Raw genomic sequence first — 24,776 nt, forward strand, 5'->3', positions numbered from 1 at the left:
CTCCAATCTTACTTTTCCCTTCATTTTTGCATTATGATTAACTGTTCAAGTCAATGACACACTACTAAAAAATGAGAGCAACTGTCTGACCTGTTACAGTAGATTCTTAACAGTAAACTGACCAAAATTATATATATATATATTTATATATTTTAGAAATATTATAATTATATATATAATTTCTTTAGAAATTTAACAACCTCATGAACAAAATACTGATAACACATTAATAAGAAAACAGCCATGTTTTGTATACACATTCATATTTGCAACTACATTTCTTTGGAATCCTTCTGAAAACTGAATGAAAAAAATACTTGCCATCATTTAAAAGTGTTTCTTAAAAATCACACTACTGAACATGTTAAAAACATTCTGTGAACTTCACTACTTACCAAATAATAGTAAGTATCTTGGTAACTATGGATCAAATGGATCAAGAACCACAAAGCTGAATCTGAAGAAATCTAGGACATATATCACTTAAAGAAACCATTATGATACAAGTCTTAATGGTAGTTGAGCAACTATGAAAAGGTACACTTTTATTCATCTTAAACAAAAATTAAAAGAAGCAATCATTATGGGAATGTATATCACAAGTATATAAAAAACCTTAAACCATGCAACATACCAATGCACCTTTAACCAGTGTCAACACCTGAATCCTCCTGAGGTTGATCAGGAGAAGCAAAAATCAGAGGGTGACTATGACCCTCAGAATTCTTTACTACAGAGCACCGATTCATTCGAAAGACCAACAGGTCAACCAGATGCTCCATCACACTGGGTACGGAATCATAACCTAAAATGCATTGGACAAATCAATTAGACTCAAATGTTCCTTAAAATGTAATAACGGGTTGCTTAATGTTAGACTAAATCATCTGCAACACATCTGGTCTGTAGTTAGTAAAAGTCACGAATGTGAAACCTGGATTCTTAATAAATAATCTCACTCATATCAAACGTCAACCCTAAACTATGATAAATTGTTTTACTTTGGGAAAGAAATAAAATGCTGAAAGATAAGTATGAAAAACCTAGACAATAAATACAATACAAACTACCCCCACCATCTTCAATAATTTATAAAATAAGTACACAGACATTCTTCAAAAATTTCCCACATGAAAAAAAAGAGCAGGTATTGATTAGAAACAAAAGCAGGTTTTGACGTAGGAAAAACCTATTTTTGATAGTCGCTGTTCAGTCCTCAAGGAGTTACCTTCCATGGTCTACAAGAGCTCCATGGTGACCAAACTAATATCAAAGAATTCTTTTCTAGCTGGTCTTTTTGGCCAGGTATTGTGTAGTAATGATTTGGTTAACACTGTAGCACGTGATGGAGTCAAAGATAAGAAGGCACTTTCCCTTATCTTCAGCAAAGCTGAACCCAGTTTTTCCAACGTCAAATAACCTGCAAGAAAGAAAAGTGACTATTGCACATGTGCGTCCACCCTCTTGTTGACAACCAGGCCGTTAAAGACCAAGGAGCCATTACTCTCTGTTGGTCGATGCAAGATGATCCCTTGCCCAAACCCCATGCCCTTTCAATCAGGGAAGTGGGAGGGTTTTGAGGACTCAACAGCTACTACCAAAAATAGGTTTTTCCTGCGTCAAAACCTGTTTTTTGATAGCAAAGTAGCTTGTTTCGTCCTCAAGGAGCTTTACAAAGAAATTGACAGATGAGGAAAAAGGCTTAAGCTCTCAATTTTTAATCCCAACACCAAAGGAAAAACATTTCTGGTCCGAGGTCAAGCCACAAATTTCAATCCCCATTCGTTATTCCAAATACTCTTCAGGTTTTGGTACCAAAGAACAAGAAACAATACATGAATTTATGTTTTAGGATGTAGTTCTACAGTGGCTTACCTAAGCATGCAGGTTTGTTTGCAGTACTGTCACCCCTTCTCCCAGCGACAGTTAACATACTCACCACCAAAAAGACCCCTGGTTTTCCTAGCAAGGGGTTAGGACTAATCATGCAACCTACTGATACACAGTAGTCAAATTTATTCGAGCTTGTGGCAAAAATGTTTTTAAAAATACTGTCTGATGTGTGTGTGTGTGTGTGTGTGTGTGTCTTCAAAAGAGAAATTTGTGAAGTGGTGTGTGTGTGTCTTACTTTCCTAATATCATGTGACCTAGTAAATTCAGTGTGGATTTGACATTTATTGAAGGGACAGTAGAATCATTCTCAGCTCTTGTAGTGGATAGTTTGTGCTAGGGTGTAGGAAAATAGGACCTCAGTGATGTTTGCCGTGACTTCTCGGTAAACCTTAAGTGGTTGAAATGGGCATAATGTCTCTTCTGCTAAATTGAGTTTTCTTATAAGAATAGATTTCCTTTTTAAAGGATCCTCATTCTTGGCCAGGAATGATGGGCCAGGGGACAATAATAATTGATGGTCAGCTGTTTGCATGATGCATCATCCCCATGTAAGAGAGCCCAGTTCACTAATATGAGCTCCTGATGCTAATGCAATCAAGAAGATCGCCTTTTGTATCATGTGCGTTGTGGTTGTATTGGGTCTGCTGAATTGAGGGGTTGATAGAAGTCTAAGCACCTTGTTCAGGGACCAAGTAATTGGAAGCCTTTCGGGGGCAGGTCTTTGTTGAGCAAAAGACTGTAAACGGGAAATGATAACTTCTATACTGGAGTCAATCCTGAATCCATAAAGCAAGGGTTCCATTAATGCAGCCTTGTATGCCATGACTGTTGTAACTGTAAGGAGTTTGTCTTCAAAAGGGTATACAGTATAAGAAAAATAAAGTGTTCCTAAAGAAATCTCAACTGGGCTCTAGGTATGGATATAATCTAACCACACCTTCCATATGGACTGGTATTGCTGGATAGATGAGGTCTTAATTTTTGCACTAGTGTACCTAGCTAATGTTGGGCAAGTAATTTTCACTGTAGATATTTTAAAAATCCATACATGAAGGTCTCAGCTCAGAAAGGAGGATGTGTAAACAACTTTCCCTCCTACTGTCTGGATAGAACAGCAGGATAGTGGAATTGAGTTGTTGAAGTAAGAACCAATGCCTGTTTGGCCAATTTTGGGCTATTAAGTAAGCTGTTCCTTTGAAGGTTAGAGGTTTGCTCAAAACCTTTAAAATCTGGGACAATGGAGGAAAAAGATATCGTCCTCCCCTTGTTCCAGTCTTTAGGAAGGCATCTCTTGCTGTTGCTTGGCTGTCCAGGTTCAGAGACACACATATTAGTTTGTGATTCTCGTATGTGGCAAACAGGTCTACTTCCGGCTGTGGAAGCATGTTGGCTATTGTTTGAAAAGAGTGGTTGTCCAAATCCACTCTGTTGAGGCTGTCGTTTTCCTTGATAGACAGTCTGTTATTACAATGAGACAACCTGTGAGGTGAATTGCAGACAGGTGCCACTTCCTTGCTTGCACCTTCAAAGGATGGCTAGCATTATCATATCGGGAGGAGGTGAATGTGATCCTGACCTCTTGATGCAGGATATTGCAATCATGTTGTCTCTCTCTTCTGGAGGTTTTGAGTTTTTGAGAGACAAAAGACAGCCATCAGCACCAGGAAACTGATATGACAATTCCTCAGGGTATCTGATCAATCCCTGCCACCTGACAATCCTCCCAATGTCCTCCCAACCTGTCAGTGAGGCATCTGTGTGTATTGTCACGTACAGAGGAGGATTCAGGGTGACCTATTTCTCCAAAGATTCCTTCCAAGATCCAAGGCCAAATATCTCCTCCCAACTTTTTTAATCTTTTGATAATGAGATCCAATTTATTATAAAACCTTTTGACTAGTCTGAATTTGATCATTTTTAGGTTCTCAATCAAGCACTCTTTTCTTGTATTACAGATCAACCAGTCTGGCAGGCCCATATTAGTTGTATTACCTCGCTTGAGTTCTTGAACCTTTGAGGACCATTGCTAATTTGTAGAAAAATTGATGGGGAATGTTTACCTGTACATATCTTTCACTATCCAGAACCTGAAAGTCTGAAGGGACGGAAGGGAACTTTATTATAAAAACATGCCAGTATGTGTCTTAGGTTTTCAGATCTATAGTAACTGTCCAAGTCCAGTTTTGGAATGATTGAATGTTTTTGTTTGAGCAATAGTAGTTATCCGAAACTAATTTTGTAAAACATATTTGCTTGTTCAGCCTGATGATTGACTCTGAGGGTCACTCTTTCCTCATCCAGAACCTTTTTGGGGACACTGAAGAGATGTGTTTGCATCATTCAGGTATAAAAATACAGTATATTTTGTTTCTCTGTGGCTCCCTTTATTATCCAAAACTTTTGGCAAACATGCTAATCTTCCTGACTGGTTGAGGATCACTCTTTTTGAAAGAACCTTTTTACAGGAGAGAGATGATGAGACTGTTCTCTCCCCTCCCCATTTGAAAATAATGCTGTGTCCACAGGGAAAGACTTCCATTGTCTATGGTGTCGTCAAAGTCAACCCCAACCATATAATTCCTATTGGCATCCGACTCTTCCTCTGCCTTTGCCCTTGATAGGCATTCCAGGTGTTGCTTTTCCTTTTCCCCTTATAAGATGGTCTTTGGACCTTGTGAAAAGGATTTCCCATGCAGCTGTTGTTGTCCCTTGTTAGGAGTTGTCCCTTCTGACCACCTACCTGTTTTGAGAGGAAAATTTTTGGGGGTAACTGAAGGCTTATAGGATTTTTGATCAAAGTGAGCTTTTTTACAGTTTGGGTCAAAGAAAGTTTTGGGTTTTTTGTTTCCTGAATTCCCCTTTTTCCAGAAAACTTTACTCAGTACAATTCTGTTGGCGGGCTTGCTCGTGAAGTTTAGCCACAACAGACACCTCAAACAGGTTCTTACAGAAGGGGTTAGAATGTAATAATGAAATTACATTGGGAAGTGACTTGTTGAAACCCTCCAATGTTTCCATTCGCGCTTTTATCCGCCATTCTAGAAAGTCACAGAGTACTTCTCATTAGGGTTCTCATAAAACTTTTGGCCACAACAGCAAAAATTGTTCTAGAATCTTCTGGAAGCCTTTTGGTGGCAACCTCCAGCAAGGTGGTAGAGGTTATAATACTAAGAAGAGTGGACCCAGCATGAATTTCTGCTGAGGCTGTCCCCTCTGAGATTCTTCTTATGGGGGTCCCAAACTACTGCGTAGCTGTACTAAAGGAGCTTTTTCCTTTTCAAAAGGGAGTTGTAGCATTGCCCATTCCTTGGTGGAATTTCCCTGAAACTGGGATGGCCTCGGCAAATGGTTTTAATTCTGCCATTGTCTCTTGTTTTTAGTCACTACAAAATTCTGAAAATCTACCTTCACATAATTAATAATTTTGAAAGTGAAGGAACAGAAGGGCTACTTGGTGAGCAACTTGGTCTTATTCAAAATGGAGCAACTTTGTATGATTTCTCTCACTTTTAATGCTTACAGGCTGTTTTTTAGTGGTTTTCCACTTTGAAGATGGTACATGAGGTGCCATTCTGTATTTAGGAATGCTACCCTGTTTCTAAATTCTACATTACAGCTTCAATAAGGAATCAATAATTACATCCTGCCATCGGGAGAGAAAATGCACATGAGGCATTGCCAAGGATTATCAGTATCATCTGGGTGAGTATTGGAGCTATTATGTTCTGATATAAAGTTCATCTGAACTGATGTTATTCATTAATTTCTTTACAGAATTGATTAAATGCCATAAATCATGCTATGTCCCTTATATTTTTTGGCAAGGGAGCTTGATCAAATGCTGAAACAATCTTTGGGGAGCTTGAGCAATCTGAGTTTCAACAACTGAACTGTAACTGCCTGTTAATCAGGGGCAGAAGTCTTGAGTAAGTTACTATACCCTCCTTTGAAAATGTAGTCATTTCAGTCAGAGTTAGGTGGATACTAGTATCCCCTTTTGAGGGAATGATCCTCTTCAGCATCAATAGCTGCATGGGGAATAGAATTCCTTCTGGAATGTTTCTCCCATGGCTAGCTGAAATTTGTGTCTTGATCCTTCTGGGTTCAGCAGGGCCATTCCAGTGGCAATGTCCACTTCATATTCCTTAGTAAGAATGTCACCCCCATGTAAAGACTCCTCTACTTCCTCCGTGGGGTTAATCTGGGAGGTACCGGGGACTGATGTTACTGGGTTTTGGCCCAAACATAGATCTTGTTCTGAGGAAGGGTTAAAAATCTGCTGCCAGAGTTCTTCCAGAAAGATATAACCTCCCCCTTCCTCACCCCTACTGAACCGTAGGACCATCGAGACAGCTCAAAACGAGCTGTTTCGTCTTTAAAACTTGCTGCCAGGAGCGTACTACAAATTTCTCACATATCTTGCAACCAAGCAAATTTTCCTTGTTTTTTACAAGGACTGTGCTCATGGCAGATGGTATGGGCTGTACCCACTGGCAAAAAGCGAAGTGAGCAGTTTGCTATGGAACACTTGAGCTGAGGGTCTTGCAATGGCAGCCTTGTAGTGATAAAAACAAGTTGTTATTAGAAGCTAGATAGTATTAATTAATTTTTTAATGAGGGACGCTTCTGTAGTTCCTCGTACAGTTTCCATATTCCAGGTTAACTTGATTACAAGTGTGTAGTTGTAATACATTTAATTAAATATCTATGTTGACATAAACCTCTAAGGTTAAGGTTAGTTTTCATACCTGTATATGGCTGCATTTTACACTGTTAGTCCTTTTGCAATGGTTGTGTGAAATTTTAATTCTAATTGTCATGCCATTCAGACTAACTACTATGAACTGATTTGTTTAACTAACCCAAGCTACTGTTTTATATGGCTTAGGTTAATGATTCTAGTATAATCTACGTTAAGCTAAGAATAAAGGATTTCTTAGAGGGTTCTCACTTAACCTATTCTAGGCTTATTTAAAATTTAAGGATACAAACTATACAGAAAGTAACCCTATTATAATCTGGTTTTTTGTTTTATGTGGCCAAGACTAACCTTTTTATCTGATACTCAGCCACTGCTGTTTTAGGCTAATAGGATATTCCTCTAAAAAGGGGTTCCTACTTAATCTGGTTAGGCTACTGCCTGTTTTAGGTTTATATCACCTTTAAGGATATAGGCTACATAAGACCCTACTTGTATGTAGCTTTACAGGTATGCTACCAAGTCGTAAAAACTAGGTTATTTTATTGAGCCTAGGATACTGTTTATATATACTCCTAGGCTTATTTGTTCTTTCCTACCCTAGCATAGGGTATTACTAGTCCAGATTATTATAGGTGATCCAGATTATTATAGATCACTCTTAAATATATAGGCTATATAAAAACAGAAACTTACTATTGTGTAACATTATAGTTAGTCTACTATTTTTTGTCTAACCCAGGTTGTTGTTTATGTCCAATCCTAGGCTATTTGGTCTACTATATAAAACAGTAGCTCACTAATAATGTAACCTATAACATACTCTAATCTAGGCTACTGCCTAATCTGGATTATTAATGGGTTACATAAAACACAATTACCTTAGTAAGAAGCCTTAAAGCTAGGTTACTACCTCATCCAGCACAGATTACTATTTCATCTAGTCCTGGGTTCCATGGTCTAGGCTAACAATTTAGTCCAGTGATGGGATGTTTCATAAAAATTTATCACTTAACAAAAAGGTAATGCCTAGTCCTGAATTATTTAGATCCTGCCATAAGTGTACAGACTTATATAAAAGGAAAAAATTTGTACTAATATTTGGCCTTATAGCTGTTAGTCTATAGATTTATTTTGCCCGGATATTGTTATCTGATTAGGGTCCTTGGACTCCTAGGCCACTTATGGATACGTAATCCTAGGATACATAGGCACTTAAGACTTAAACACTGTAGTGGGTTTCTAGGGACACAAAAATTATGGTGGGCTAATTGATACCCCAATTTGGAAAATCAACAAAACAATGTAATCAAGATATTTTATTTATAAAACATGAAAAGAAACTTCAATCTTTCTTCTTTTATTAAAACATTTATTTTGAAAAATTAGAAAATAAGTGCTTCTGGGGTAATTTAAAGTCCTTTGAAAAAGTAAGAAATATATAGAATATCATTTACAAAAAAAATTACCAAAAAATGATTGATGTTGGTATCTTGTATTGGTCTGTCAACACTCAAGAGGTATACAGCTTTTTGCTGAGCAAGGCACAATCCTTATTGTCCATTATGCCAGTTTGGGAGAATGTTAAAAATGTGCTTTATTTTACAACAATAACACTACTTTTATTATAATTATTATTTAAGATTTTTGTCAGTTATTTGTCAATTAAATAAATCATATTTAAGCACACCATGTTCTGTTATGTAGAATGACATGATTATGACACAAAATTTTTTACCATCTTTTACCATTAAAATATAAGGGTAAATGTAACAAAATTAACTCTTTCACATTAGATACATTAACTGCTATTAATCAATTTTACAAGGTAAACAAATTATGTCTTATCTTCATTGACAGTTTTCAAAGTCTTAGTACAGACTGGAATACAGTGAATGGTGGGGACAGAGGATGGCCAAGATTGTTGCATCTGTGCCTTGATTTTCGGCCCTCTTTTTGGGACACTTTGCACACTGCACCATGGGTGCTTTGCTGTCTGTTATCAATACAGGGTGCCCTGAAGCAGCTGCAGAGTTTTGAAGGGAGGTTAAACACTCCAGCTATGGCAGCTCTTAACCTTGAGAGGTGGGGTTGCTGAGGCACCATTATCAATCCCACATGAAACTGCCATTCACTAGACCATTCATAAACATGCATATGCATCAACACCAGGGTTTGAGGCATAGGCTTTTAGTAGGAGAAAAAAATTTAAAATGCATTTTTTTGGGTAAAAATACCCCACTACAGTGTTTAAAAGGTTAAGGATATGTTCCTAGGTTAAGGCTACAGACAATTCATTAATCTTAAATTATTTCACGTATTGCCTAAATTATTGTAGGTTTATTAATTTTAACATCTGTGAAACATTTCTTTTAGTTAAAAATTTAGTTAGAATGACAAATTAAAACATTTTGTCAGGCTTTACTGTAACAGCAATCAACGTGGTATGCCCTAACCATTGATGGCAAATGCCGGGTTGGTTTTCACACAAATTAATTATTAATTCCAAAAGTTTAAAACTAAAATTTTAACTAAAATCAAATCAGGACTTATCTTGAAAAAACCATTTTTGATGTTTCCATGATCCTTGAGTAATGAAATTGGAGAAAAATTTTTATTTTTTTGAGCCCAGGTAATAATAAACCACTGTGTTGACCAAACAAATGGTTCTTGGTCTATATCAGGTCTGTTTTCTTGGCACAGAATAGTGACTTGTTGCACATTAATCACTTCTTATAAGCAGGTTTTGTCAATGGAAAGAACCTGGGTATATCATGTCCTACAATGATTAAAGATTTGGGAAATCATACAGTTTTTAGATGTGACACAATCACCTGCCATCTTCAGGAGACCAGCTATAAGAGATAATTGACATTTTAGTCCCATGGAGCTCTTCTGTCATGGAGGGTAAGTGATTGAGGATGAAACTCAAGTGACTACACTGAAAAAAGGTTTTTCCTAGCATTAAAAACCTGTACACTTTTGGACTGTTTTATCATAAATAAACATATCTAAAAATATTACCAGGTAAATAAAACGTTTAGCTCCTAATTGGTTAAATGGACAATTTTGTTTTGGTTGTATGGCACAGTCAGATTGTTAACAGATTGTAAAAAACCAGATGTAAATCAAGGCGAACACAACTTATAAAAAATAGTTGAACAACAATAAAATATCTCATTCTCTACAGGCAGTCCACAGAAAACGTGTTACAGTATAATGATACAAGGATAACTTGCTCTAGATGTCAAAAATCGCTCAGGATCTTTGAAAATTGCAAAAAGTACAGTATTTTTCTTTTGCTGTTTTCTCAAAACGTCTTTTTCAAAATAAATGCTTATTTCTCCAAGAAGACTGAATCAAATTCAATGAAACTTTTACAGAGTGTACAAATAACTATATATATCTTTATTTTGTCATTGGGAAAATCTTTTCTACCAACGGTTTAATTTTACTATTAATTTTTAAAAGTGACATCATGATTTTTTCAAAAAATCAAAAACTGTTAATCAACTTAGAGGTGAGAACTTTTCTATTATTCTTGTGGTACGAGAATGTTCATTATTACTAATCATGTTGGGTCTGGTAAAAGTTTGAACTGAGCTTTCCCTTCAATTATAAGGCATGAACAGCCATTCTTTGGTAATAGTGCCTTATGGCGTTTTTTATTCAAGGTAAAGTCACAGGTTATCCAGTTTCCTTATTCTGGATTTGTTTTTAGGTTTGGAGCTCTAAAGAAAGGCCATGAGTGGATTAGGTTATAAGCCAATGTGGTGGGACCAATAAACAGATGACAAGTATGTTGGGTCTGATAGTGGAGCTGATAATTGAGTCTTCACTTGTTTGTGAACACCTTATAAAAGAACTAAGAAGGAAGTTAAACTCAAATTTTCTTCAAATGAAACATTTCTGAGTTTTTCAAATATTAAGATGACTTCCACTGTAATGTTAACTTAGGATGATGGTATGATGAAGGTTTTTTTTTTTAATTATGTTTAATAAAAAAAAGTCCTTTGCACAGAAAGATTCCCCTAAGAATGTAAGCATTCTGCCTTTATTGGAGTCTGCTAAGGTTTGTAAACAATTACCATGGGATGTTTACTTACTGCTAACTTTTTGTAAACAATTCCAGAGATCTTTACATACTTTTCAATTTTATTTTTTGACAATTACTGTTTAATTTATAATCAAGAAGAGTTTATCCTCATTCCATAGTATAATCATTCAGGCACAAGCATTTAATGACAATAGGCCAGGAACAAACCCCAAGTTTAAAGACTTGTGTAGGTAGGTGCTATAAAATGATAGGACATTCATTGGGAATGACATTCATATTATTATACTGTACTGTACATGTGTATTTACCTGTTATTGGCAAATTTACTTTTTCATTATTTTACCTTTTTCAGTTAACAGGTAATTTGGTTTCCTAAAAAGAATTACATGGCTTTAATTGATTGACATGACCTGAAATTTATTTTTAACTTCCATTTACTAACAACTACAAATTTACTATTGGCTGTAGTAAAATTTATTTGTGACGTTATGTAGCTAGTCAGTCTAGTTATTTTTGTGGCCTTTTATATGCTTGAAGCACTCCAAACCATTATCACTTTTTATATTAATTTTTTTTTTTGCCATGACTAGAGAATAATACCAAGTTGCATTTAACAAATTTTATTGTTGCAATAAGAGTTTAAATTTATTTTTAAATTTATTTGTCCCTATATAGTGGGGGGATAGATCTAAACACATTCCCCATAACACATGGTAGATGGAACCAAAGATTCTTTGTAGCATCCTTTCATCCCCGATCACTTTGTTTTTAGTACTTTTCATCCATTCCACGGAGTTTCTAAATCTATCTTTAAGTTACCTTGTTCCAGTTCTCTGTTTTTTTGAGGATCAAATCTTTACTTCCTGTACTTGTTCAAAAAATGTTACTGGTTGATCATGCTAAACAAATATATAGTAAATAAATAACTTTTTTTTTTTTTTTGTGCTTTTTTGGCATATAAAATGAAATGGGGAACTCTATCATTTTTCCTGTGTGTAATCTCTAGTTTACAGGCAATAAGCTGCAAATTTAAGCTAGTTCTGTTGCCAAAGGCTAGTAGACCATTAGTCCCAAGTTTTAGAAATATGACTCATGAAGGTAAAAAAGACCTTGTATATTCTGGATGGTCATAGGCATCCATAAGGTCAAAATTTACCACCCTAAAAATCAGGGGTTGTCATTTCATATGGGACTACCATTCTGAAAATTATTTAGTAATTCTAAGTGATGTTTATCAGTTTTTTTTTCTTGGCCTTCTTGTGATAATCCAACATACATAAAAGATTACATTTGAGGCAAAACCAAAACTTATTATGCTCTGATTGGCATTTGAAGAAAATTATACATCTGACCAAGAGTTAGTCTGATGTAGTATTCTCCATATCTTTGAAATCAATTCACTAATGATAAATTACTGAGAAAATGTAAACATTAAACTAAACTGAGAGCAATTTTTATCTTTGGAAGACTGTTTATTGACTATTTTAATGGTACTGATATTTTCATTTTGAATTAATGATTTATGAATAACATAACATTCATTTTTGATAATAAATTTAATTGAATTATCATTTTGTAACTGTTTAGATAGTTCCAGTCATAAATGTATAATTTTAATAACATTATTGTACTGTTGAACCAGTGGTTGTTAGTGATTTTGGTGCAGAAAGGATAAACAAAACATTTTGCATTTACATTTATAGAAGAACGTGATTAGGAAAAACAGTTTAAGATATTGTATTTTATTATTGGAGAATTTGTTTTAGATTTTTAAAGATACTAAGTAAAATAGCATTTGTACATTAACATAATCTTTCCTGTTGTTTGTTGATTTCATAAGATTCATGATTTGACTAAAAAGCTAGCCTATACAGTTGATGTTTTGATAATACAGAGTTATGAACAGATATGAGATAAATCTTGACATAATTTATCCATAAGTTATTTTTTTCATTATGATTGTGGGTTCATATTGATTACTCTTTACTGAAATGGACAGCATATTTTATATCCATTTGTTTGAGGCTATGTTTGTAAATAAAATTTAACTTGCTAGATCTGTAATTTTGTCCAAGTTCAAAGAGACATACTAGATATTGACGGTTTTTACATTTAAACTGAGACACATTTTTAGAAGTTTTAGAATAACACCAGATCACATTTTTGTCTTTTTTTTTGTGACCAACAAAATGTGAATCTTTCGGAAGTTTCAGGTTGCTGAAAAAATTACAGTTAAAGGACAGTGGAGCTGGTATAATCACTCCTACTAAGCATTTTGTAATAAAACCATAGAAGTTTTCCCTTATGACAATCCTCCCAATGGCCTAATGGTACTTTGCAGATCAGAATGTTAGAAGTGTGTTTCCTACTGCAGAGTTCCAGGTCCACGGACAGATTTATTTTAATAATCTTAGATTAGAATGTAGACCACAATGTGCATTTTAATGATTATGAGAGTCAGACTCTCTATTTTTGTAATTAGTTCTGGTTAATGGACATGGTAGGAACATGGAATTATGGACAGATTTCCTTTCTACAATGTAGATGGAAATTTTGGGCTGAGAAAAATGGAATTTTAAAACTCCTGATAGAATGTATTCTGGTTTGATAATAAATGTTGGTGAATATCAGCTGTCTTAAATTAATAGACATTTAACACTGCCATCCCAGTTGTCAGATAGAGAAATTTTATGTATGAATAAGCTGGAATATTCTTTAATTATTAAGTCTTTTGCTTAGTCATTATTATTAGTTACCATCATTAGGTTCATCATCATCATCATCATCTGGTGGTTCATCTTGTAGATTAGAAACAATCATTTAGGTAGTTCTTTTTTTTTTTTTTCTTTCATTTTTTTGCTACTGTAAAATAGGGACTGTTATCAGCAAAATTTATAAATTACCATGTCTGTCTAAAAGTCAAAGGAAGACAAAGATCACCAAAGTTTGGAGAATGCTTGTGGGAGAGTGAAACTTTTTCAGCCAAGACATGGCCATCTTACTGTGTCTGACTTTTATTTTTCAAAAAGGGGACCATTTTTTAAAATTACTGTTGCTGTTTGTCTATTTAGTGAGGTAAGGGTGAGGCCATTTCTAAATCTTGATTGTGAATTTACTGATGAGTTGGTAAAACAAATTGTGACTGCCACTGAGACTTATGCTATAAAAGACAATTCTTTCTGTCTTAAACCCATGGTTGTCTGTTCAAGGTCAAAATCATTTTTCCTTTCCTTGTAATAGATCAGTTTCCAAAATTTAATTTTTTATCCCTGTTAATTGAAAGTTTTTACTTTGAAAGTGAGTGTTGATACTACTGTTGTCCTTTATTTCTTGCTGTAGGGTTCTGTTCCATGAGTAAGGCTGTATGTTAAATCTGATTCACATAAAGCATTTTTAGTGCTAAGGAAGATAAAAACCTCAAGATTATTGTTTCATACAATTCCTCTTTTTCAAGAGCATTATGTCTTGTGTCATGAATGTTGTCAGGGTTCAGGAGTTGTGCAACTGCCACTTAAGAAAAAGGGTCCTAACAGATAGGGGAAGAATGCAAAGGGAAGTTACATTGGGGAGTGAAATTTTGACTGGAGCCCACCATATGACTTCAGAGCTTTTTAAAAAAATAAAACACACTGCCATAAAGTTGTAATTTCTTTCATTACGGTCCACGTTGTTTTACTATGCTGAACATTATTCTGGAAGACACTGGATGCTTTTAATTAGGTGGAGTCTTTTAGATTTGCAAAAAATTCAACCATGGCTGTCAACATGACAAAATAGGTTTTTCTTGTTGAGTCAGCAAATTGCTGGGTGCCATGTCCAAAGAGCTTTTCCTCAGAAAGTTGGAAAATGGTGCTAATTTTCCCTCAGCAGATGATCAGATACATGGATGCCAGTGGAGACAAAGGGCTTTATTTCTCCCATTCATAAAATGTCTAATAAAAAGTAGACACATCAAATTTTGAAATTCTGTTTTCAATTGATTGAGGGTTTCAAGATAAAAAGACAGAAAGCTGATGCCTCCCAGAGAGGTTATTGGTTCTGCTTTGAAATTGTTGTCATAGCTATACTATCCACTAAACTGGAGAAAAGTTGCTTCTTTGGCTTTCAATAAGCAGTTGCTTCTATTTGGCTTTCAGTTGGTATTTTATTAGGCAGTGAAAACCATCTCCTTCAGTGGCTTGATGAAGGGTAGTTGGCAGAGGACTGAGTCACGATTCAATATTTGGACATGGCCACTCTGCAAAAATTCTGACCATGCTCAACCTCAATCAGTTGACGTCTTTCATTAAGCAAGGTATTTTCCATCTGCTGGAAAGGATGCACACTGATCATTTGTCTGGCCAGGGGTTATCAAGTATCATTCTCAGGGGCAGATATTGGTGCCCATATTACATTCTGATTTGAGGTTTTATAGTCCGACCTGGTGTCAACTGTTTCCAGTCGGAGGTCTGGGAGTAAGCAGGCTGTCTCTTATTATCCATTCTGATTTCCACAGGGGATCTAGACAACCAATTCAACTTCTTTTTGGACTTAGGTTTATTATCCTCTTCCCATGACCAAGGAATTTTTGGTAAGAATCCTATCTCTGCCTGGGCAGACTGTGCAGCCTCTCAATCTTCCAGTTTAAAGGATGAGGAATTTACATATCAAACCTTCATTATTCAATATAAAGACACTCTGAATTCTCTTAGGAATCATGGATAGCAATCACATTGCTGATGCTCAGTAGCAAGTGAGTCCTGACAGGAGTTACATCTGTTTGGGGTCATCCTTTGTTTACTGTTCATGCATTTCCTCCCAGAATTCTGAAAGTGCAGTACTGCAAGTGGAATTTTCCCATCAGGAAAGCCTGCACGAACTGTTTAGCCAAGGTTTCAGAGGGTCATATTACCATTCCCTGGTAGTACAGAAAGTACAACTGCTGAATTACCTGTTCTGGAAGCCAGCATGAACTCACAAAGCCAAAACATTTATCATCACTGCTCAGCAGTACTTTAAATATAAAACAATTGAACTCCTATTAGTAGAATCCTGCATGAACTGATGAGCCAAGGCAGCTGTATCATTTTTGCCTGGCAGATTTTATAGATGGTACAGCAAGTGGAATTTTCCTACATAAACAAGCCTGCATGATTTAGATTGAGCCAAGGCATTCATACCATCTCTGGCAGTATAATTCAGTACAGTTAAGAGAATTTTCCTATTAGGATTGTTATTTCTGCATGAACTGATTACTGAGCCAATATTTTTCATTTCACCACTGCCTGGCAGTATAGAAGTGTCAAGATATACAACAACTTTACAGAAGGTACAAACACTTCAGATGGGGTTGTGGACATATCAAGGTTTTCATTATCATGATTTTGCATGGGAAGGCAAGATCCTCATTTAAAGTCTTTCCCTGGAATGTGAAGCCAGAAGACTGAGCCCTAGATCTTCTTCTTCAGTAGGAGTTTCTCTTTTAGTGGCTCATCCATTTCCATGCCAGGTATCAGTGATTGTCTCCCAGGAGAGACTGTGACTTTCCATCAGAGGAGTTGCCATCCAGTGAGTTTTAGAATCCACTGGTTTTGGAAAATATTGGCCCAAATGATTGATTCTGCTGAGAGAGTTGAATGAAAACAGGTCTGCCTGGTTCTGCCAGAACATGTATCAGTAGTCTTTTGAGGAGAAAAACAGCAGCTTCGTTATAAAAAGCAAAATAATATAACAGGTTTTGAAAGGAAAATCTATTCTTTGGTCTTTCGCTGTTGAGTCCTCAATCTTGTTCTTCCATGGTCTACCAAGTTCCATTTGGTGACCAAATAATATCAAAGAACTTTTCTAATTTAGTTGGTCTTTTGGCCAGGTATTGTGTCGCAATGTTTAACATTATAACAGGCATGGAGTATATAATGGACTTGAACAATCAAGACTGGGCACTCAGTAGATATCTTCAGAGGGAGAGATGAACCCAGTTTTTCCAACGTCAATTAACCTCAAAGAAAGAGAAGTGTTAGTGATTGGCAGCATTGAGCAACATCCGCCCTCTTGTTTACAACTGGGCCGTTAAAAGACCAAGGAGCCATTACTTTCTTTGGTCAATGCAGGTTGATCCCTTTGCCCAAATCCCATGCCTTTTCGTTCAGGGAAGACAGTCATCAGTTTGAGGACTCAACAGTGATTTTCATCTTAAAAATAAGGTTTTTCCTGAAACATCAAAACCATTTGTTTTCTGATTTTTTCATAGTGCTGTTTCGTTCCTCCTGTTCTGTTCTTACAAAGAAATTGACAGGTGACAAAAAAAAGGTACTTACGCATTTTATTTTTAATCCCAACACCATCAGAGGAAATAACTTTTTCAGTCCAAGGTCAAGCCACAGAGTTCAAGTTCCATTCTTTATTCCAAATATTTTTCAGGTTTTGATACCAAGGAACAAGACTGTATTCATAAAACTTTGTTTGAGGATGTAGTTGCAGTGGCTGTAACCTGCATGCTTTTTGTTATAGTACTGTCACCCACCTCCCAGCAATAAGTTAGCATAACCATTTTCAATATGACCCTGGTTTTCTTCAGCTACCTGAAAGGGTTAAGAGTTTAATTATGCCACTTTACTGATACACAGTGTATTACTGAATTTCCACCATTCAACATTGTCAATGATTAACTGATGACCACCCTTTACATCTGGAGACTTCTTTGAAAGACATTTTCTGAGGAAGGCCAAAGATGAATCTGAACATTAACATCATGTGACCTATGGAAAGTGTGTGGATTTTTTTAATGAGAAAACACTACAAACATTCTCAGTCTTTGTAGGAGAGTGGTTGGTTTTGCTACAGTGTCATGGAAAATAGGACCTTCTGGGGTGTTTGCACTTTGACTTCTAGGTAAACCTTAAGTGCTTGAACTGGGTGTAATGTCCTGTCTGCAATTGAATTTTCTAATAAGAATGGATTTCCCTTTTATATTGATCCATATTCTTGGCCAGGAATAATGGGCCAGGGGACTTAATAATTGATGGTTAGCTATTTCAATGATGCATTGTCCCCATCTATGAGAGCCCAGTTCACTCAATTTCTGTATGAGCTCCTGATGCTAATGCAATCAAGATCACCTTTTATAGCCTGTGTGTTCCATAACATTGGGTCCACTGAACTCATCATAAATAGAAGTCAGATCATTTGTCCAGGGACCAAGAAAATAAAAAGAATTTTGGGAGTGGGGCTTTGTAAGAGCAAAAGACTGCAGAAGGGAAGTGGGTCCTTGATACTATACTTTGGGTTCAATCCCAAATAGCCTAACTGCAAGGGTTCCATTAATGCAGATCTATGTCAAAAAAAGAAACAACCATTCAAGGCATTTGTCTTCAAAAGGGTATGTTAATGATATGGGTAAGTCAAAAAGTTCCAAGAAAAATTGTTGAATGATGTATTTACACAGGAATGAAACAACCCAAATACTTGGTAAACAATTATCTGTGATGTAGTGATCCATATAGACTTGTTACCTCAGTCATCCTCTTGCTACCGTGGTGTTAACATCTGCTTCAGAAAAGTAACTTCTTGAACCCATGGAAAATAAAAATTTTGAGATGAGAGCTAACATCAAGTTCCTGACCAAGCTTGATTGGAAACCAGGAAAAATTATTGAAGCTTTGCAACAAGTTTATGGAGATTCTTCTCCATCTAAATCAGTTGTTTATTGATTGGATAAAGCGATTTAAGGATGGTCGGGAGGACCTCAAAGACAACCCAAGAGAGGGAAGACCATCGACTGCAAAAAATGAAAGAATTGTGGCTTTGGTGCAGAATCTAGTGGATGAAGATCGTCGGATTACTATCGATATGATAGCTAATGAAACTGGGATCTCCCATGGTTCCGCATTTTCAATTTTAAATGAAAATCTTGGTTTGAGTAAACTTTCAGCACGTTGGGTCCCAAAAGCGTTGCTAGAAGACCAACTGCATCAAAGAGCTGAACTTTCTCTTGCAGTTTTAACGAAGATTGAATCAAATGAATCAGAGTTTTTTGACCGGATTGTTACTGGAGATGAAACTTGGATCCATCAATATGACCCAGAAAGTAAAATTCAATCAAAGCAATGGTTACCAAGAGGTTCAGCTGCACCAGTGAAGTTCAAAGTGGCGAGATCTGCCCAGAAGGTTATGGCAACAGTGTTTTGGGACTCCAAAGGAGTGATTTTGATTGATTTCCTTGAAGGACAAAAACAATCACCGGGAACTACTACAAAGGTGTTTTGCAAAAACTGAAGACTGCATTGGCTAAAATAACGTCGAGGAAAGTTGCACCGCAGAATTTTGTTCCATCATGATAACGCTCCAGCACATTCATCAAGGGTTGCAAGAGAAGTCCTACAGAAATTTAGGTGGGAAACTCTTCCACATCCTCCTTATAGTCCTGATCTTGCTCCTTCAGATTTTTTCCTGTTCCCAAAACTCAAGGAACACTTAAGAGGAGTCCGGTTTGAATCTTTGGATGCTGCTAAACATGCAGTTTCAACATGGTTTAATAGAAAGGCCCCAAATTTCTACAAAGAAGGGTTGCAGAGGTGGAAACAGCACCTTGAAAAGTGTATAAAGTTAGATGGTAGATATGTAGAAAAATGATATTTGAATTTCCTTAAATAAAGAGTATATTGAATTTTTCCTGGAACTTTTTGACTTACCCTCGTATAAGAAAATATAGTTTCTATACAGAAATCTCAACTGGGCTCTAAGTATGGATATACAGTAATCTAACCATATCTTCCATACGGACTGGTAATGCTGGATAGAAGTCCGTAATTTTTGCACTAGGTACCTAGCAATGCTGAGCGAGTAATTATTACGATAGATATTTTTTTAAAAATTTATACGTGAAGGTCTCGGCTTAGAAAAGAGAGACTTTCCCTCCTACTATCTGGGATAGAACAGCGGACGACAGTGGAATTGATCTTTTTGTCCGTTGTTGAGGTAATATGAACCAATGCCTGTTTGTCCAATTTGGGGCTGTTAAGTTCACTATTCTTATGAAGGTTAGAAGAACATCCGCCCTTTTGTGCTAGGGTGTTTGCTCAAAACCTTTGAAATCTGGGACAATGGAAAAAAAATTTTTGTCTCCCCTTGTTCCAGTCTTAAGGAAGGCATCTCTTGCTGTTGCTTGACTGTCCAGGTTTGGAGACACATACATCAGGAGTTTGTGATTCTAGTATGTGGCTAACAGGTCTACTTCCGGTTGTGGAAGCATGTTGGCTATTATTTGATAAGAGTGGTTGTCCAACATCCACTCTGTTGAGGCTGTCATTTTCCTTGATAGAGAGTCTGCTATTACAATGGGACCCCTGTGAGGTGAACTGCAGACATGTGCCACTTTGCTTTCTTCGCCATCCGAAGGATGGCTAACATTACCATATTGAGAGGCGGTGAATGTGATCCAGACCTCTTGATGTAGGATATTGTGGTTATGTTCTCTCTTCTGGAGGTTTGAGTTTTTTTGAGAGACAAAAAGACAGCCATCAGCTCCAAGAACTTGATATAAAAATTCCTGAGTAGCTGATCACCTCCCTGCCACCTGACAATCCTCCCAATGTCCTCCCAACCTGTCAATGAGGCATCTGTGAGTTTGTCACTCATACAGATGGAGGAGTCAGGGTGACCTGTTTCACCAGAGATTCCTTCCAAATTTATTTGAAGTATCTCACCAACTCTTTTTATCCTCTGATGAGGTCTGTCTCGCATCTTTTTTCTTGCATGCAATAGCCAGAATTTGTTCACATTTTTAGTTGCAATCTATGTATTGGATCTATTACTGACGAGAACTGCAGCAGGCCCATCATGCGTTCTGATTGCCATCTGGAAACTCTGGGCTGTGCAAGGAACCTTTTGAGGACTTGCCTTATTCTGTTTTGAGCATGATGGGGAGAGACAACAGGCCGTGAAGAGTATCTCAACACAGCCCCAGCCACTGCAAGTGTCTGCTGGGCATGAGGCAGGATGCTTTCAAATCTATAATAAAACCTTTTGACTGTACTTTAGTCTGTTGACCATTGCTCTTAGGTTTTTCAAGCACTCTTTTCTTGTGGGCCCCTAAATCTTTTTGTTTGAGTTCTCGAACGAATACTGTTGCTAGTTTGACAAATATTCTTGAGGCAATGTTTAGCCGAAAGGACATGACTTTGAATCTGTACGTATCTTTCCTTATTTGGACCTTAGGAAGGGGTGGAAGGGAACGGCTATAGGGATGTGCCAGTGTGCATCTTTCAGATCAACAGAAACTGCCTGAGCCCCTTTTTGAAATGATTCAATGTACTTAGGCAACGGTAATCATCAAAAACTTTCGGCCAACAATGTGCTTGTTCAATGTCGATTGGTTGAAGATCACTCTTCTTTTGGACGGGTCCCTTTTGAGGACACTGAAGAGACATACTTGGTGGCACATATATGCAAGTTTCTGTCTCCCCACAGGGAAAACTTCCATTGTCTGTGATGTCATCGAAGCTGCCCCCAACCAATATAATTCCTCTTGGTATCTGCCTCCTCCTCTGCCTTCACCTTTGATAGACATTCCAGATGTTGAACAGAATTTTTCCCCTATGGGTTGGTTTTTGGACCTTCAGAAAAGGATGGCCTTGAAGTTGCTGTTGTCCCTTTGCAGGGAATTGTCCTTTCTGACCACCTAACTGTTTTTTCAGGAAAATTTTGGGGTGACTGAAGGCTTATATGATTTTTTATCAAAGTGAGCCTTTTTTGGGGTTGGGTAAAGGGAAATTTTGGGTTCTTTGTTTCTTGAATTCCTCTTTTCCCAGAAGAGCGTACACTGTACAATTCTGTTGGTAGGCATGCTCATCGAGTTGAGCCACAACAGATTCCTCTAACAGGTCCTTACAGAAGGGGTTAGAATGTAACAATGCAGTGACACTGGAGAGTGATTTGATGGAGCTCTCCAATACTTCCATTCGCAATTTTATGTGCCATTCTAGGAAGTCAAAGAGTGCTTTCCATCGGGTTCTCATAAGACTTTTGGCCTCAACAGCAAAAATTATCCTGGGATGTTCTGGAAGCTTTAAGATGGCAACTTCCAGCAAGGTGGTAGAGGTTATAATGCTCAGGAGTCGGAGCCTAGCATAAAATTCTGACGAGGCTACTTGGTGAGCAACTTGGGTCTAATTCAAAAAGGCAGTAGAGATCCATTTTTCATTGACCTGGTAAGGGTGATTTCATTATTTTTTAAAACTATAAGCACAGGTAAGAAAACCATTTCTGTTAGTGGTTTCTCCAAGTCTGGTGAGGATGGTACCAGGTGCCATTCTGCTTTGTTAATATTGAGCACTTATCTCGCTATTTTTGATGTTTCCATAATCCTCGATACTAAAACGGAGAAAGAAGTCGAATTTTTCGAGTGCTGGTAACGACAGCCGAACCGTTCACTTTGGACCAAACAGAGGTAATGGCTCCTTGGTCTTTTAACGCCCGGTTGTAAAACAAGAGGGCGGATTTAAGTTGTGCAATAGTCACTTAAATCTTTCTTGCAGGTTAATTGACGTTGAAAAACTGGGTTCAGCTTCGCTGAAGATAAGGGAAAGTGCCCTCTTATCTTTGAGTCCATTATATACTCCATCATGTGTTATAATGTTAATCATTACGACACAATACCTGGCCAGAAGACCAACTAAATTGGAAGAGACTTCTTTGATATTAAAATCACCATGGAGCTCTGGTAGACCATGGAAGGTAACTCCTTTGAGGACGAAACAGTTTTTTACGCTAAAAAAAATATATATATATATATATAGGCAAATTATTTATAAAAGCGGGGTTCTGTTCCAATAGCGTGCTAATAAAATTTAATTGTTACAACTGAAAATCTGCAATTTTCAGTGCTTATTGGCGTCGATAACCGAGTATCGACGCCAAAAATTGGAATTCAGCACCTCTGTTAGGTATATATCGTGCCAATACCCGATTATCGACACCAATAAGCAGAAATCGGTGATTTTCGGTGCCGAAAATCAACGAAAATTGCCAATTTTCGTTGCTAGACAATTATTAAATTAGAAACTAAATCGATTAACCAAGAATAGATAACCGGGACTGCCTGTTTATAATAATAATAATAATAATATATTAATAATAATAATAATAATAATCTTTATTTCAGCTCAAGGCCATATACATGGATTATACAAATACAATACACAATCTAGATACATAAGATAATACGATAAAAATAATAATCGGCAGTACCCACACAGTTGCTGAAGTAGAAAAAATAGAATGCACATTAATGGCAATAACATTAATTATATGAAGAATAATAGTAAAAAATATTAAAAATTATAACGATTAAAAATACAGATTGCAGATGATTCATTTCCAGCTATGGACCTTAGGTGTTACAGCAGTCAGGTCCAGAAGGCCAAATACGAAAACTGAAAATGGCAAAACTCTACTATGATATTAATCACAGTAATGATAAAAAAGAAAATAACAAGAAACGTAGAAATATAATAATAATAATAATAATAATAATAATAATAATAATAATAATAATGACAGATTCTGCAGATGACACTTGATAATTGCAAAATAGAGAATAAGTCGATTAAGGAACAGAGGCCCCATTAGCCCATCTTTCCCACAATTTAGATCTTCTTCTTGCCTCACTGCTTAGGATACTTTGTATGAGCGAATTACTGCTGTTTCTAAGGCGGGTGATCAGACTGGACATTTTTCGCCTAGTAATGATTTTTAAATTATCCAGGCAGTTTTCTATGAACATTTGTGTGGCAGAGTGATAGCGGGGAGTGTTTATGAGGTGTCTCAGAAAGTCACTGTGAACAACAGTGATACATCTCATGATCTCTTGGGTATAGTTCGTCCAAAGGGAACAACCATGTATGCTGTAGCAGTACAAGTAGAAGAGCAGCAGTTTCGTGTCTCAGTGACAGAAGGCAAACCTTCTTGCAATCATGTTGCCAGTTGCACATAGTTTACGATGCCTTTGTTCTATGTCTGTCGTATCCTTTAGGTCGTCCATGATAATGTGGCCCAAATACAGAAATTCATGCATGAATTCCAAACGATGATTTCCAAGGAAAATTTTTGGTTCTGCAATATGCTTAAGTGATCTTGGGAGTAGTGACATACACTAGGTCTTGGTTTTGTTGTATAAGATATCAAATTCCTCCGCATATTGGCGGCAAGTGCCGACAAGTCTCTGGAGACCTTGCACTGATGGGGAAATCAGAACCATTATCATTGGGGTAACAGAGGTTGTTTATTGTTGTTTCGTTATATGCTAGCTGACCATCACAGCGCTGCCAGGAAAAACTCTGAATGACATTCAATAAACTATCTCTCTCCTGCCTTCTCATCCCTGACACCACCTCTTCTCTCTCTTCTTCTCCTCCTCTCACTCACTTTCTCACTCTCTCCCAACCACACCCATTCACTATTATAGAATTCAATAACCTAAGGCCGTGTATTCACTATCAAGTTTACCTGTCATTTCTTCTGTCAGTTCATCAAAACTATCGTTAAAACCTATGTGTAGATAACAGTTTGTGGGTGGAGACAATCAACTCACCAGAACAGATGAACTGGTGGTATTACCTAAATATCTTCCGACCGACTGACAGGTAATTGCACATGTGGATAGGTTAGCGCCAATTGTTTTAGTGTTTGCCACTATATTTCATCTGGGAAGCATCTCAGGCACTCTGATCAGAATACGAATAAATTATGTATAGGCGTTACTCATTTCAATGTTAGACCCTTCAACACTATTTGTAGGCCATTATAAGTCCAAATCATACAATAAAAATCTTAAACAATATTTCCATATGATACAGGCAATTTGGTGTAATCCTAGGCCAGTAATGTCTTTTATATGTGTTAATGTAATGAAAGTAAACTTCACTATCCAATTCATAAAAAACTGAGCCAACCCTCCAGTTCTCATTTAAACTCATTAATATTGTATAAGAATAGACGTCTTTTTTTAATACGAAATATACTCTGTTATGCCTTTTTAATTCTTTCCTGTTATTAAGAGAATTGCTGCAAGAGTTGGCTTTCCACCCCTCATCACCTTAAGAAAAAAAGTGGCAAAACACTTTCCTATATGGCTAACTTCAACTCATGATA

General features: G+C 36.7%; 1 protein-coding gene across 5 annotated transcripts in view; it reads right to left on the bottom strand.

The window, feature by feature from the left end:
• Positions 1–236: 236 nt before the first annotated feature.
• Positions 237–24,776, bottom strand: part of LOC136855906 (inositol-tetrakisphosphate 1-kinase-like) — a 146,590-nt gene continuing 122,050 nt past the window's right edge. For 3 of the 5 annotated variants that reach the window (XM_067133365.1, XM_067133376.1, XM_067133359.1), the window contains one exon: positions 579–805. In XM_067133365.1, coding sequence (XP_066989466.1) covers positions 645–805 — 161 coding nt within the window. In that variant the 3' untranslated portion in view covers positions 579–644. Of the gene's footprint in view, positions 806–22,980; positions 23,060–24,776 lie in introns of those variants that run through there. The other 2 variants (XM_067133386.1, XM_067133394.1) reach the window with 2 other exon arrangements.

This window comes from Macrobrachium rosenbergii, chromosome 3 (assembly GCF_040412425.1).
Source record: "Macrobrachium rosenbergii isolate ZJJX-2024 chromosome 3, ASM4041242v1, whole genome shotgun sequence".
In the NCBI taxonomy this organism is placed as follows: Eukaryota; Metazoa; Arthropoda; class Malacostraca; order Decapoda; family Palaemonidae; genus Macrobrachium; species Macrobrachium rosenbergii.